Here is a 15987-nt window from a genome sequence, read left to right as displayed (position 1 = left end):
ACTGAATTGAACTGAACTGATTGTAAGTACTTAGGAACCTGATAGTGTATATTTAAGGAGGTTGTGGTTGTCACTGCAGGTAAATATTCTGGGTGGAGGAAATTATTGCAACAAAAAATAATATTACTGATATGAATTATTTTCTACAGTGTTGTCTGTGGTCTTAATTTTTGCAAAAATCTAATGACTTTCAATAGTAAATCACAGGATGCTTAAGATATAACTATTAATGTATAAATAGCTTCAGAATGCCACAAAGCAAATGATATGCTAATTTCATTTTCAGTATTTGACAAGACTTGTGGGTTGATGCTAAGTGTGAAAGCCAATTTACTGAATTTTTTTTCTCTCCGGACTTCATTAATTGGGAGAAAGTTATGTACATAATTTGGAATCCTGTATCTTGACTTTTCTCTTAAGTTAGAAGCAGAGGAAAATACAGGGAATGTTTTAATGCACACCTGAGACCTACTATCCAGAATTAACAAATGCTAAGATTGTCTTTTTTACTAAAGGTGTGTGTGTATGTATGTGTATAGAAAGTGAAAGTGAAGGTTGCTCAGTTGTGTCCGATTCTTTGTGACCCCATGGACTATAGTCCATGGAATTCTCAAGGCCAGAATACTGGAGTGGGTAGCCTTTCCATTCTCCAGGGGATCTTCCCAACCCAGGGATCAAACCCAAGTCTCCCGCATTGCAGATGAATTCTTCACCAGCTGAGCCACAAGGGAAGCCCATGTATGTGTATCAGTTCAGTTCATTTCAGTTCAGTTGCTCAGCCGTGTCCGACTCTTTGCGACCCCATGAATTGCAGCACGCTGGGCCTCCTTGTCCATCACCAACTCCTTGAGTTCACCCGAACTCATGTCCAATGTATGTGTATAGATACAGCCAAATACATAAATGAGAGACAGTAGTGCAAACAGATTCCTACTTGTAGAGGCAACCTGCTTTCATGGTTTTGATGTGCAACTTTCCTTTATATATATATATACATATATATATATATATTTAACATGTTTGGCTGTATCTGTGTTAGTCATGGCATGTAGGATCTTCACTATGTCATGTGGGATCTTTCTTTGTGGCACATGGACTCTCTAGTTGTGGCATGTGGCTCAGTACTTATGGTGCATGGGTTTAGTTGCTCTGCAGCATATGAGATCTTAGTTCGCTGACCAAGAATCGAACCTGTGTTCCTTGCATTGCAAGGCGGATTCTTTAACCACCGAACCACGAGGGAAATCTCTAGTATATAATTTTATGTTTGTTCTTTTTATACTGTATATGTTTCCCTGAACAATTGACTGAATTTGCATTTATTCATCCCTTTTAAACATTTTAAATATTTCTGACTTTCTGCATTATAAACAGTGCTGTATGAGGTATTCTTTTACCAAGAGATAAATATGCCTGTGTGAGAATTTCTCCAGAGTTATCTTAGAACACAATTTGGAGAATTGTTGGGGGGGGCGGTGCACATTTTTTAGATATTGTCATATCCTCCAAAGACTCTGATGCTGGAAGGGATTGGGGGCAGGAGGATAAGGGGACGACAGAGGATGAGATGGCTGGATGGCATCACCGAATCGATGGACGTGAGTCTGAGTGAACTCTGGAAGTTGGTAATGGACAGGGAGGCCTGGCGTGCTGTGATTCATGAGGTTGCAAAGAGTCAGACACAACTGAGCGACTGAACTGAACTGATACCCTCCAAAATGATTGCTACAGTCTTACTAGTAGTTTTGTAAGAGTTACTGTGTCTCTATAAACATAGAGAGTGGCTGGTATAAATCTTTGTTGCTTTAATATGCATTCTTGGCTTTTGTATTTCTCTTTTTGTGACTTACTCTCTGTGCATTTTTCTTTGTGACTGGTTGTGGGAGATCTTTATGGATTCTGTCTGGTAAAACATATACTCTGTTAGTTTTATGTCTTATAAATAACTTTTCCTGGTGTGTGACTTGTCTGTGCACTTTCGGGAGGGAAATTTTAGGTTTTAATATGGTCAGATTTGAAGGAGATCATTTTAATGACAGCAGGGTGAGAAAGTGTGTGATGGGTCAGGATGCACCGTGCACAGGCCATGCAGAGAAAGGTTATCAGTGTGAGTGGAGTTGATTCTTTTTACTTTATTTATTTTAGTTAAATTTTTTTTTATGGCCATGCTGCTCAGCGTGTGGGATTTTAGTTCCCCAGGCAAGATTGAACCCATGCCCCTTGCAGGGAAGCAGAGTCCTAACCTCTGGGCCACCAGGGAAGTCCATAGTTGGCTCTTTTTAGAACTCTACTCTCCCATGTGAATTTTGTTGAATATATTGTTTAGTTCCATTACATGTTTGTTCAGTTCCATAAGAAATTGTTTTTTTTTTAAATTTCTTTCTTTCAACTTATAGACTAAGAAGAATTGGCATTTTTAAGGTAGGGGGAGTTTGTCAAAGAACATGGTCAAAGTGCAAGTGTTAGTTGCTCAGTCGAATCTCTGTGATCCCGTGGACTGTAGCCCGCCAGGTTCCTCTGTCCATGGGATTTCCCAGGCAAAAATACTGGAGTGGGTTGTCATTCCTTTCTCCAGGGGATCTTCCTGACCCAGGAATTGAACTCAGGTTTCCCTCATTGTAGGCAGATTCTTTACCATCTGAGCTACCAGGGAAGCCCAGAGAACATGGCATCGCTCTCTTTAATTGTAACTTTGTATCTTTCAGGGAACATTTTGAAATTTTCTTTCTGATGTTGTCCTTTACCACATTCTGGCTTTAGTGTTGTCTGCTGCCCTCTTTATCAGTTTATGACTCCTCACCCCTGTTGCCAGGACCCCCATCCCCCACCTCACCTTCCCATATCTTACTGCTGAAATCTAGGAAGAATGAGGAAGGGTGTGGAGAGGAAAGGACTCTCTAGCATCATTTTCTCTGTGCTACTTCAGGAGAAAGTTGGAGCTTTAAATTTACTCACTCCGGAAACATTTATTGCATTTATGGTGCTGGGCCTCAGACTTCTCTCATTTCCATTGACTGTTTTCAGTTAAGTTACATGGTTTCACTTCATTTTGGTTAGTGCTGCCCAGGACACCTCTTCTAAAACTGTAATCATGATGAAGAAGGTTTATTTGCTGCCTTAGGCATCAGTACCAATCTACCTCCCCACCCCGCCCCCCGCCGCCCTTAATCACTAAAAGCTGAGCCCTCATCAGCACTGAGTCCTGTAAAACAGTGAAGTGATGGACCAAGTTAACATCTTGACTTGGGGTTGATACCCCTTGGCACATAGAACTGAAGATAAGTCTTCAGTAGATGTCACCTGGGTTATCATCTCCAGATATGGGTGTTGCCTTTTGCAGCATTTAATTCTGTGCTCTTAGCTGTTCCTTATTTTCATGTGCCTTTAATTGGAGAGTGAGCTTTTTGAATGCAGGGAGCATACCTTGTTCATCCCTGTATGAACCGTGTATCAGGTAGCTGCTGATTACCCGCTTTGTGACTATGCTGATGAAATCGTCTCAGTCCCCCCTTCCTTTAAACACAAGCAAGCACACTTGTCTGCCTGCATGGGTGAACACACGCACGGTCTTAGAGCTGCAGCATCAGTGTCCCAAAGTTGCCATCCCATCTGGTGGGAACAATACACGATTAGTTCCATCATTCTGTCTCCTTTCCACTTACTCTTCAGTCTGGCGTGAATGGCGGAAAGGCTGTTTGGAAGCAGTTATTGAATCTCTTTCATTTTTAATCAAGCTTATCTTATTGTAGCCAATTTGATTATGCGTGACTGTGTTTATCAGAATTCATAGGGAGGAAATGTCTTCTAGAATTAAGATCAGGAGATGCAGAATGAAACTGAAATCTCAGTTAGCTGTCCTTCTGTAGTCAGGTAACGTAAAGTTTTATACATATATTTTAAAATGTAAAAATGAGGTATGATATCTGTTACTTCCATGGCATAGTAGTGCAAACAGAATAATAATGCTTAACCTCTTGAAAAAAGTATTATATGGTGTGTGTATGTGCATATATATATATATATATGGTCACTATTGCACACTGAGTAGAGAGAAATTATTATCATTATCAGGATCTGTTTTGCCCTGTCCTTTTAGAGGTTTGTTGAATTCTCAGATTGTGTTTTATTTTTGTTATAACAATAGGCTACTAATTTTTAAAGATATGTCTTTGTGAGAATTGCATGTTTTCTGTGTGAAAAAGTGCTGTGACTAGATTCAGAAATGTAAACATTCAGAGCTACCTGTTTTGCTTCTATTTTTTCAGAGAAGTTTTTCCTAACAAATTGACTTAAAAATAAAAGTTCCGTATGGAAAATTTGTAGCATGATCATAGAAGACTATATGACTCCCTCGTGCCTGCTATTCAGGTTAACAATGGACTCGTGGCCAGCATCACATCATCTGTGGCCTCAGCCGAGCCTCCACCCCCCAAGCCTAGAGTATCATGAAGTCAATCCTGGACAGTGTAGTGTTTCATCTGAATGTGCCAGTGTGTATTTCTCAATAATAAGGACTCTTAAAGACGTGAACATGAAACCGTTATCATTTATGAAGACATGGAAAAGGATGTGGCTTCTGTCTTCTGTTACTCCATCGCCTTATTGTTATTGGGGACAACAGTGTTTACCTTAAGACATCAGAAGTTTTATTTGCAAACCTTTTTCTTGTTTTTTGATGCATGATTACAATGTCTTATATAGTGCCCTGCCAGATTTACTGCACATGACTTAACTTTAAAAATCATGACTGTTGGGTTCCATTATTAATTGGCTTAGTTTGTGTGTAGTGGTCTTTTAACTTGTACTGCTTGTTAGACTGCTTTGCCTTGTTGGTAACTGGCCTTTAATTGCAATGAAGTATAGCAAACAGTAAAGTGAACAGGTGATAATGTGGGGCTAAGCTACTGAGCTGTCTTACTTCAGTATAGTTACTAGTGTATAGTTGTGTCCCATCCACAGCATTCCTGGCTGTCATTTTTTTTTTTTTTCCTAGCATCTGTAACTGTGCCCTCATGACCTCCAGTGCACTGCTGTAGTTAATATATACATATCTGTGAGGTGACATATCCATTTATGTTTATTAATTTATTGAGGTACAGTTGCTTTATAATGTTGTGTTGGTTTCTGCCGACTTTGAAGTGAATCAGATCTATGTATACATCTGTCCCTCCCTCGTGGGCCTCCCTCCCACCACCACCATCCCGCCAGTCTAGGTCACCATAGAGCACAAGCTGACTGCCTGTGCCACACGCAGGTTCCTGTTGGCTATCTGTTGTACACTTGGTAGGGTAGTTATGTCAGGGATGTATCGGTTTATTTAAGTTTATTGGTGTTGATACAGCTTCTTAGATACTCAGTGACCAACCTGAAAACATTTCTTTTTACATTTCCAAGTTCTCATCTGGGTTTCAGATGTTCCAGTGTGTCAGTGAAGGTGAAATTACTAGTTGAGAATCCGTCTGGTCTATTGGTTGTTTCCCCTAAAATATTTACCTTGTAATTTTATTTCAGTTTTCCTTGTGGAAGTGAGCATTTCCGCTCGCTTTGTTTTGATGTTGTCCTGTTCATATTTGTAATTTATCACTTCTCTTTATCTTTCTCTGTTTTAGACTTTTGCTGGTTGGCGGATGTGAAACTGCTGAAGTGGGCATATCCAAAGCTGCTAGCTGTGGACTGTCTGCCTGGAGAGTTCTTTCAGGATCACCGTATTATAAGCCCGTTACTCATGGTGGCGACAGGGTCACTGCAGTAAGTCTCATTTATGGTATTTCATTTTGTTCATTTGGACGTTATCTAAAGGTCTTAGATAAGCCCTTTGTAAGATATATGGAGAAAGAAGCAATCTGCCTTAAATGAGGAAAGTGACTTAATACAAGTGAAATTTTAGGATTTCTATCAAATATCAAATTTATCTAAAGCATGCTTTATTTAACTTGGTCTCATTTTTAATAAAAATGTTTGCAGATATGAAGAAAAAGGATTTAGCAGTATTGTTACTTGCATTTGCTTTTTTAGACCTTGACATTTATTAAGTCCTTTGATGCTCTGGCAGCAGTTCTGAGCACTCTCACAGATTGTAGCTCATTTAACTCTCAGTAACCCTTTGAGATAGGTATTGTTAGTAGCCCAAGTCTGTTGATGAGGAAGGTGAAATTTAGCTGGGTCAGCCAGCTAGCAAGTGGCAGAATGAGAGTGCGAAATCTGGCAGGAGTTCCCTGTTCAGGTTCTTAACTGCCTTGGTTCTTCCATTTTGTTACATATTGATCGGGACTGTTTGTCCACCTGTTCATTTATTCACTCTATTATTGAGCTTCTGTTTTCTATCAGTCACTCCTTTCTGCTGTAGTTAATATAGGCTAGGCTCTGCTGTGATAATAAAAATTAGCCACATAAACAGACAAATGAAAAATCCTTACATTTTTGTCGCTTACCTTGTGAAAGCGTATCCCTTATATGTGGCAAAGTCTGCTGTTGATACCAAGACCTCCTGGAAAGCTTGTTCCAAGTGATGATTAAAGGATCTGTGGAGGCTGGCATTCTTGAGGGCCCACTGTCTCAGTTTAGGGCATTAGGTGGGGAAGCAGAGGAGTAAAAGGAGGGACTTCTTACTGTCTCACACCAGAGCTGACATCGCTTCCGCTCACAGTTCACTTCCTGTAACTCATCATGTAGCTCCTCATCATGTACCCTCAAAGGGTCTGGGAAGTAGTTTTCTGTGTCCAGAAAGGAGAGAAAAACTAGACGTTAGTGAATATTAATTGTTTCTACCATATTGACCCCTGGTGGCTCAGCTGGTAAAGAATCTGCCAGCAATGCGGGAGACCTGGATTCGACCCCTGGGTTGGGAAGATCCCCTGGAGGAGGGAACAGCTACCCACTCCAGTATTCTGGCCTGGAGAATCTCATGGACTGCATAGTCCTTGGGGTTGCAGAGTCAGACACGACTGAGCGACTTTGACTTTCACCATATTGGCCACTCTGATTTGTATTTGTTTTTTTGTATAAACTGTATGATCATAATTATGGACCCTGTGCATAGCATGTTGCCTGATACGTGGTGGGCATTCATATTTTTCTAGTGAGGGAAGAAACCAAGAGACTGAAGTGAAACATGACGTAAGTGATGCTTATTCCTATGAATGTACTCATTCCACTGTTTTTGTCTCAGAATGAGTGTATTTGTTCCATTATTTCTGTCTCAAAATAATGATTTAAAATCTAAAACAATGGTTAAATGTTTCAAGGTTGAAGAGGAGCCGATGAAGAAGTACTTTTGAAGAGAAATCTGTAGCAATCATAGTAGGCCTCCATTTTTTTGTTTGCTTGTTTAGTTTTTAGCATATGCTGACCCATGTGATGGTGAATTTAGCCCAACAAGGTAGTAATTTTTTTTTTTTATTATGTCAACTACTGGCTCAGAATGGCACCAGACTCGAAACTGTTTGTGTTTGTCGATCAGTTCATATAGAACTGTGCCTTGTGCTTTTCCTTCCATTCACGATCATTCTGCTCACTCTAGCACCCATTTGTTCTCTCTGCAAGATCCAGTAAGGAGTTCAGTTTGGGTGTTTATTAGCCACATTTCATAGATCAGGAGCCCAAGGCCTGGGAGATGTAGGGCAGCAGGGATGGCACCAGGTCTCGTAGTTCCTGTTCAGCACTTTCCTCACACCCCGTGCGAAATTGCATACCTCTCATTGGCATCATCAAATTTATGCTGTGATGATTCTCCGATAATTTATTTAAAAAAAGAATGAGATAGCAGTTGGATGTCGTATTCCATATTTGTAATAATTTAGTCATGTTCCTCCCTCTGATTTCACACTCGGCTTGTCGTTTTATATGTGAGATGTTTCATAGCAGATCCGGAAAAGAGTTTTAACAGTTTTATCTCTTGACTGTAAGTCTGCAGCGTATTTTTTTAAAAATCTGTATTGAATTTGTTACAGTATTGCTTCTGTGTTACAATTTGGTTTTTGGCTGCAAGGCATGTGGGATCTTAGCCCCCTCAACCAGGGGATTAAACCCCATGCCTTGAAAGGTGAAATCCTAACCACTGGACTGCCAGGGAAGTCCCTGCAGCTTAGTTTTTTGTTTGTTTTTTTTTAACTGACTGTGCCATGAGGCTTCCCGAATTTTAATTTCTAACCAGGGATTGAACCCAGACCACGGCAATGAAAGCACTGAGTTCTAACCACTGGACCACCGGGGTGTCCCCGAAGCGTATTTTAAAATGGCTCAATCAAAAAATAATTTTTTAAAAAGTACATATGCATACAGAAAATGCAATCATGGTGAAATGTTAATTGGTGAACTCAGGTAAAAGGTATATTTGGTATTTCATTGTGTAGTCATTTCAGCTTTTCAGTAACTATAAAATTTGTCAAAATGTTAAAGGTTGAGGGGAAAAAAAGAAAGAATAGGTAAGTGTGGAGGATATAAGATGAGAAAAGTTGGCTGACTGTGAAGGGCTGTTTCAGTGGGGTGTCATCAAGTGTGTTTATGACAGAGTCTGGGACAGGGGAGGCATGAAGAACTGTCAGGTACCACGAAGCCTTTTTTCACTGTGGCTTCTTTGAATTCTCTGTGCTTTCACTTTGCTCCTCCCTGAAGTATTGGAATCTGCTCTGCTTTGTATGATCCTTCCTTCTCTGGCCTGAAGCTTCAATATTGGAGTCTCTTAAAAGAAAATTGCTTGTGCACTGACAGAAGAAGTGGGGGGAAATATTGAATTGCAAATTGAGGGCTCCGCTGTATGATAAACTTCTTGAAATGCTGCAAGTGTATTTTAATTACGTTAGTGCCTTTTAAATGTGTCCTGCAGCTAAACTCGCAATCATTCTGCGTAGCCTTCCCCTCCCTCAAAGTAATTTCAAGCTATAGGATTAGTTCCTCTTGTCAGGTGGCAGATATTGTTCGCATATAACCGCTTGTTGTTTGTTTAAGGCTGCTATTGTGTTGGGGTGGCTATTGACAGAAAAAGTGCTGCTGACACGTATATTCTCGTCTCTCAAGGCTGCTAGGTTGTAAAAGAGGCTATGCAAAATTCAATAGATGCCTTGACCAACGTTTCCAAATTAATGTCGGTGTCATCTGTGTGAGAGTTTTATTTATTCATTTGTTCAACATCGATTCACTGCTGCAGGTATCAGAACATCAAGGTAGCAGCCCTCAAGGGGTTTGTTTACTGGACTGGATGATGCAGCTGTGTGCCCAGACGTGGGCAAGAAGCTGTAGCAGATACTGGGGGAGTCCAGTCACTGGGGAGGGGAGGGGGAGCCTGGGCTCAGGAGTCTGAAGGCTGGAGTTGGAATCCTAGCTCAGCACTACTGCTCGTGTCTTATGGCTCTTGTCTGGTTCAAATGAGATGATAAACAATAAAATGTTCTACAGTGTTCATTATTGTCTACTTGTATTTTTAAGGTGGAAATTTTGGAAAAGTGTATAAAAAAGGAACCAAATTATTTTTTTGTAGCTGATGCTGCTGCCTCTTTAGTATGGGATGTTGCTGTGGAAAGAATACAGGCTTTTGACATCCTTTTTCTCTGAGAAAATAGAAGTAATCAGAATATTTTCATAAACAGCCTCCATCAACACTTCAGCTTTGTATTTTTTCTCTTGTTATTACAGATGAGCTGTGCTTGGACCAGCCAAGGCTAGCTGCTCTGTCTGTCCACTGGATCTCACACTCTTTCTTACTGAAGGATATTTTTCCAAATCATGAATCTTGCTGCCAGTTAGGTTTATCAGCAAGCAGTGTGCATTTACTTTTCCCATTGTAAAACCTTTTTAGTTTAGGGCACTTAGACCCTACTAAATCCTGCTGCCAGCCCGTTTCTTTTTTTCATGAGTCTTCTATACTTGATCAGTTTCCTCTTTTGCTGTTCTCTCTTGAATTTACCCGGATGGGGCTTTACCTCCATGATGTCACTGAAATTGTGTTACTGGTATCAATACCCTCCAATATTTTACTGCTGCTGCTGTCTCTTCAGTCATGTCCGACTCTGTGCGACCCCATAGATGGCAGCCCACCGGGCTCCCCCATCCCTGGGATTCTCCAGGCAAGAACACTGAAGTGGGTTGCCATTTCCTTCTCCAGTGCATGAAAGTGGAAAGTGAAAGTGAAGTCTCTCAGTCGTGTCTGACTCTTAGCGACCCCATGGATTGCAGCCTACCAGGCTCCTCCATCCATGGGATTTTCTAGGCAAGAGTACTGGAGTGGGCTGCCATTGCCTTTTGATTGGTATTCTTTAGTTCTAATTACTTAATCCAAAAATTAGTTATTTGATTTTATTTTCCCCTTCCCCTCTCCTTTCTTCTCCTTTTCCTATTTATTTCTATTTTGTCAAAATACACAGTATTTATATGTTAGCTTCAGCCCTTGCCCTCATTTTTCTTTAGTCATAGGTGTTCATTTATATATTTTAAAATGCTCATTTCCACTTAGGAGTTTTCCTGGTTACCTCTTGGTTGGATGAAATTATCCTTTGACAGATGTTTTGAGAGGGGCTCATAGATGAAGAGTTTCTTAGGTTCTTGTGTGTTTGGAATTGTTTTTCATAGCGTGGATATTTGAAGGCAAACCTCCGTGGATATAAGACCTTTGGTTTACTCGTTCTTTCACTGAACTTAATGAAATACTGCTCTATTGTTGGCTTTGCTTTGGGTGCAAAATTTGAAAAGTTGATGTGAGTCAGAGTATCTTCCCTTTGTGTGTTATTTGGCCATTTTGTTGGGAGTCTTTGAGGATTTCTGTATCTTTGCTTGGTAAAGAATCCATCTGCGATGTAGGAGACCCTGGTTTGATTCCTGGGTTGGGAAGATCTGCTGGAGGAGGGATAGGCTACCCACTCCAATATTCTTGGGCTTTCCTTGTAGCTCAACTGGTAAAGAATCTGCCTGCAGTGCAGGAGACCTGGGTTTGATCCCTGGGTTTGGAAGATCCCTGGAGAAGGGAAAGGCTTCCCACTCCAGTATTCTGGCCTGAATAAATATATTCCATGGACTGTGTAGTCCATGGAGTCACAAAGAATCAGACACGACTGAGCGACTTTCACTTTGAAATCTAATAGACTTCCTGGACTATTTCTTGGAGTTGATTTTTCTGGGTTAATTTTTCAGGTACCTGTTCATGCTTTCAATGTATAGATTAGATGTTTTCATTTCTGGAAGGTTTTCTTGGACCGTGACTTTAGGTGGTGGTTTTAGATAGACCTTAGACCCCTATGCTGGCTTGTCTCATCTGTCCTTTTGGACCCTGCAGTTATTTTTTTCAGTCTGGTTTTGCTTTTCACCAAGCTTGATGGTGGGCTTGGGTTGGGGTGGATGGAATGTGGGGGTTGGCAAGAGCAGTGCAGATGACACATTGGGAGTTTTCTCCTTCTGCCTACAATGATTTTGAAGTTTGGGTTATCTTTTATCTTCTTCAAGTTTAGCTGAAATAAACTTCATCGGGATTTATTTTTCCCTTCTTGCATTTTATTGCTTTTGGAGGAAATGTGGAGCTAGACCACTAGTAATGTCTTTAGTTACTCAAAGGTTCTGGTAGGAACATTTTAACCTCATCTCAAGCATGCTCCCCTGTTTGCCTTTTTCTTTTAAAGTGAAGTTCATGTAACATAAAATTGACCATGAAGTATTTTAAAGTGTACAGTTTAGTGGCATTTAGTGCCTTCAGTGTTGTGTAACCACCACTACTGTCTAGGTCCAGGGCATTTTCATCACCCCAAAGGGCAACGCCAGTTCCATTAAACAATCCCCTCTCCCCAGCTCCTGGCAATCACTGATCTGCTTTCTGTTTCCATGAATTTACCTATTCTGAAAATTTCATACAGAGTCATACAGTAGGAGATTTTATATATGATGTCTTTCATTTAGCAACATAGTTTTGATGTTCATCCATATTGTGGAATGCATCAATACTTCATTGCTTTTTATGACTGAGTAACACTCTATTGTATAGATATCCTCCTTTCTTTAGTTCGTGGACATTTGAGTTGTTTGTACATTTTGGCTATTATTAATAGTGTCACTATGAACATTTGTGGCAAGTATTTGAACACCTGTTTTCAGTTTTTTGGGGTATAAACTTAGGATGCAATTGCTGGGTCATATGACAGTTCTGCTTAACCTTTTGAACAACTGCCAGACTCTTCCACAGTGGCTGTGCTGTTTTATGTTCCCACCAGCAGTGTACTGGTGTTTCAAGTTCTCTGTACAACTTCAGTTATACTTATTTTCCATTTCTAAAATATTCTAGCTTTATCTCTTGCTTTTAAATCTAGAGACAAAAATAGTCTGTGTTATATTATTTCAAATACTTGTTTCTAAATGATTTTATTCTGGTATTTTCCAAGAATAGGATCAATTTCTTCATGAATGAAGTTTCTATTGGCAACCTGGGACAGTCTCATTTGAGAAGAGCTGCTCATTAGATTCTAATATGCATAGATTGTATTAGACTTATGTATATATTTAAAAAATTTGATTATGGCTTTATTTTGTAAGATTTGTCACTTGGTCAATTTTTTCCCAAACAAAAACAAAATCTCACCAAGATTTCTGATACTTACTGATTTTCTTAACCATTTCGTAAAATACTAGATATGCTGTAGTTTTCATTGCATAATGAAAGCACTTTATACAATGAGGAAGTGTCCCATTGATCTTTAATTGTATGATGTGTGTTTATTTTTTAGGTACCAAAGACACTGGGATTATTAAGGATGTTAAGTGGCAAGTTTTACAGTCGCCAGGGACAAGAACAGGTAATGCAGATTGGCTTAACTTAGAAAACATTTTCACCAAACTCTACTTAAGGACAAAGTTGAATGAACCTTGAACATGATAGATTTTCACCTGAATTTGCTCTTAATTATACACTATGTAGGTGTATGCATTAATAAGGATTCATGAAGCTGTTCACTGAAGATTTGTGTATTTTACTATGTATGTCATTCTTATCTCAATAAGGAAAATTAAAAGAAAATTTCAAGAATGAACCTAGTCCTCTTGGGTCTGGGAATATAGCCCAAAGAAGTCTCCTGGAAGCATTATATATCTTTGAATCTTCTTATTTTATCTTACTTGGGAGTTTTGTATCCTTGTCCATAACATATACTTTTTATTTGTTGATTTTAAAATATTCCTTCCCTTGCATTACAGTTTTCCAGTTAGCATTCTCTTTGGCCGTTTCATGGAGTTTGTCTTTATCTTGCAGATGAAGAACTATATGAAAGACTAAATGCCTTGGCCTCTGCCATGTACTTGATTCTTTCTAATGTACTGTGTTGCCTCTGTTGTTCTTTCTGTGACCATATTAGTTCATGAGAGCATTACTTTTTTGAGTCAGACTTCTCAACTACAGTGGGTTCAACTATCTACTGAAATCCTTGAGGGCAGGGATTTATGTTTGTTTTGTTCACTGCAGGTTCCCTAGAGTATAAAACAGTGCCTGGCATGTATTATGTATTACTAAATATGTAATATGCAATAAATGTTGAGTGTTGGAAGAATAGTGCTTACAAATTCACCTTTTATTGAGCTGAGTTTTTTTTTCTTTAAGCGTATGTAATAATTTAGAACATTTTGAATGCATGTGATAGAATTCAGTCCTTTGCTTTGAATACAGCTTGTCCGTGTGAAAGGTATAATAAAATTGGAAATCACTTGTTTTTGATTGCTCTGTATAGATGATAAACAACTGAAGAAAGTGAGACAATTTAGTCTACATACAAAGATCTGATATTTAACATTGAAAAAAGTCTCTTAGAATGGACAGTTGAAAAGTTTTATTGCAGTGTTTGAGAGAAGAAGTTCCTACTCCAAATATTGCTGGAAGTTGTAGAAGACTTTAATTAGTGTTTTTAATTAACACAAGATCAAATGGACATTTGAGCTAAGGATTTATTGTAAGTGAGAAGTAGAAGTTAAAATAACGTTCACATTATTTCAGTGGCATTTTGTTAGTATCACATTGCTACACAAGAGAATGAGTGAAGTAAGAGGAAAATACCTTTTAAAGAATTTTAGGGAGCAGTTTAAGATGGGAAGGGGTAAATAGGAAAATTGACAGTGAAGTTAATTAAAAGGGCCATAAATGAATTATTAATGTACGAAGACAGTTTACTGTGCAAAAATGTCCTTGTAAATCCTCTTGCGATGCTTCTACCCCCTTGATAATCACTTACCAAGTAATTAGTTTGCTAGACCACCTTTGAAGTTAAAGCCTCATGGAGCAAACTGAAGCAGGTGGTAAGTGATAGTCACTGTTTTTCTTTTCCTCACCTTTATTGAGAGGTAATTGACACATGAAATTGTAAGATAGTTAAATTGATGATTTGATACAGGTACATATACATCGTGAGAAGATTTTCTGCCACTGACTTAATACATGTATCACCTCACATATTTACTTTTTGTGTCTCTGTTACACTTAAATCCTACCCTCAACAAATTTCAATTATACAATACAGTGTTATGACCTGTAGCTATCAGTGTTCTACCTTAGGTCCTCAGACTTTATTCATCTTATAACTGAAAGATTATACAACTTTATCAACCTCTGCCTTTCCTCCAGTCCCCAGCCCCTGGTAGGCAAACACTATTCTGTTCACTGTATTTATGATTTTGACTTATGATTGTCTTTATAGATTCTGTGTATAAGTGATACAACAAGTATTTGCCTTTTTTTAATCTTGCTTATTTCACTTAGCAAAATGCAGTCCAGTCTCATTCATGCTTTTTTTGCAAATGACAGGATTTCCTTCCTTTAAAGAAGATGAATAATATTCCATGTTGAAGAATAAAGATTAATATAATTAATTCTTTATATATTAATTTATATATAAAATAGGGATCTGCTTTCATTCTTTTGCATGTGGCTGTCCAGTTTTTCCAGTATCATATATTGATGAGACTATTTTCCCCATTGTGTATTCTCGGCTCCTTTGTTGTAAATTAATGGACCATGTATGCTTGAGTTTAATTCTAGCCTCTCTGTTCTATTCCATTGCCCTGTGTATCTGTTTTTATTCCAGCTTCATATGTGTTTAATTACTATTTTCAGTATAATTTAAACCTGGATGTATGGTGCCTCTGGTTCTTCTTTGTCAGGATTATTTTGACTCCTTGGGTATTTTGTGGTTCCATACAAATTTCAGGATTATTTTTTTTATCTCTGTAAATAATGCCTTTGTAATTTTGACAGAGATTGCATTGAATCTATAGATCACTTTGGGTGGTATGGACATTTTAACAATAGTAATTTTTCCAGTCCATGAACATGGAATGTCTTTAATTTGTGCCTTCTTCAGGTTCTTTCATTAATGTTTTATGGCTTTCAGTGTATATGTCTCTCACTTTCTTGTTTAAATTTATTCCTAAATATTTTACTGTTTTTGATATTAATGCAATTGTTTTCTTAATTTCTCTTACTGATAGTTTGCTCTTACTGTCTCTTGCAATTTTATAAATTTATTTATTCTAACAGGTTTTTGGTAGAGTCTTTTCTATATATAATATCATGTGATCTGCAAACCGAGCCAATTTTATTTCTTCCTTTCTGAATTGTATGCCTTTTAATTATTTTTCTTGCCTAATTGCTCTGGCTAGGGCTTTTTTTTGTACCATGTTGGATAAAAGTGCCAAGTTACATATTAGTGACCAACATTCCAGCTGTTGATGATTAAAATGAAAATGACATTCATAGTTGAGGACTGTGAAAGAATTTCAAAGATATATTTTAACCAGAGTGAAAATTAGTTACATCTAAATTTTGTTACCTTTACAACAACTTAAATTTGATGGAGAAGAGAACAAGATTGTCATTCACATAAGCTGACAAATCTTAATACAATAGGCAGGGTTTGAATGTTTGAGGTTTACTTTTTTTGTGGTGTACAGTGGTGGAAAAGCCATTTCCTCCTATTTCCAGAGCACACACTCCTGAATTCTCTTCTTTGCCAACCAACAGACTTTCCAGTTTCT

The 15987-nt window shown here is 38.5% G+C and overlaps 1 protein-coding gene across 5 annotated transcripts in view; it reads left to right on the top strand.

Moving 5' to 3' along the window:
* Positions 1-15987, top strand: part of NBAS (NBAS subunit of NRZ tethering complex) — a 329576-nt gene that overhangs the window by 54348 nt on the left and 259241 nt on the right. For all 5 annotated transcript variants that reach the window (XR_015135793.1, XM_086323557.1, XM_086323555.1 and 2 more), the window contains exons 10-11: positions 5610-5748; positions 12699-12767. Coding sequence is in view for 4 of the 5 variants with exons in the window: in XM_086323557.1 (XP_086179683.1) it covers positions 5610-5748; positions 12699-12767 (208 nt within the window). In the remaining variant the exon portion in view is untranslated. The remainder of the gene's footprint in view (positions 1-5609; positions 5749-12698; positions 12768-15987) is intronic.

Source organism: Bos grunniens, chromosome 11, assembly GCF_055505025.1.
Source record: "Bos grunniens cultivar Pamir isolate PY7600 chromosome 11, Bosgru_T2T1.0, whole genome shotgun sequence".
In the NCBI taxonomy this organism is placed as follows: domain Eukaryota; kingdom Metazoa; phylum Chordata; class Mammalia; order Artiodactyla; family Bovidae; genus Bos; species Bos grunniens.
This window is presented reverse-complemented; position numbering and strand designations above follow the sequence as displayed.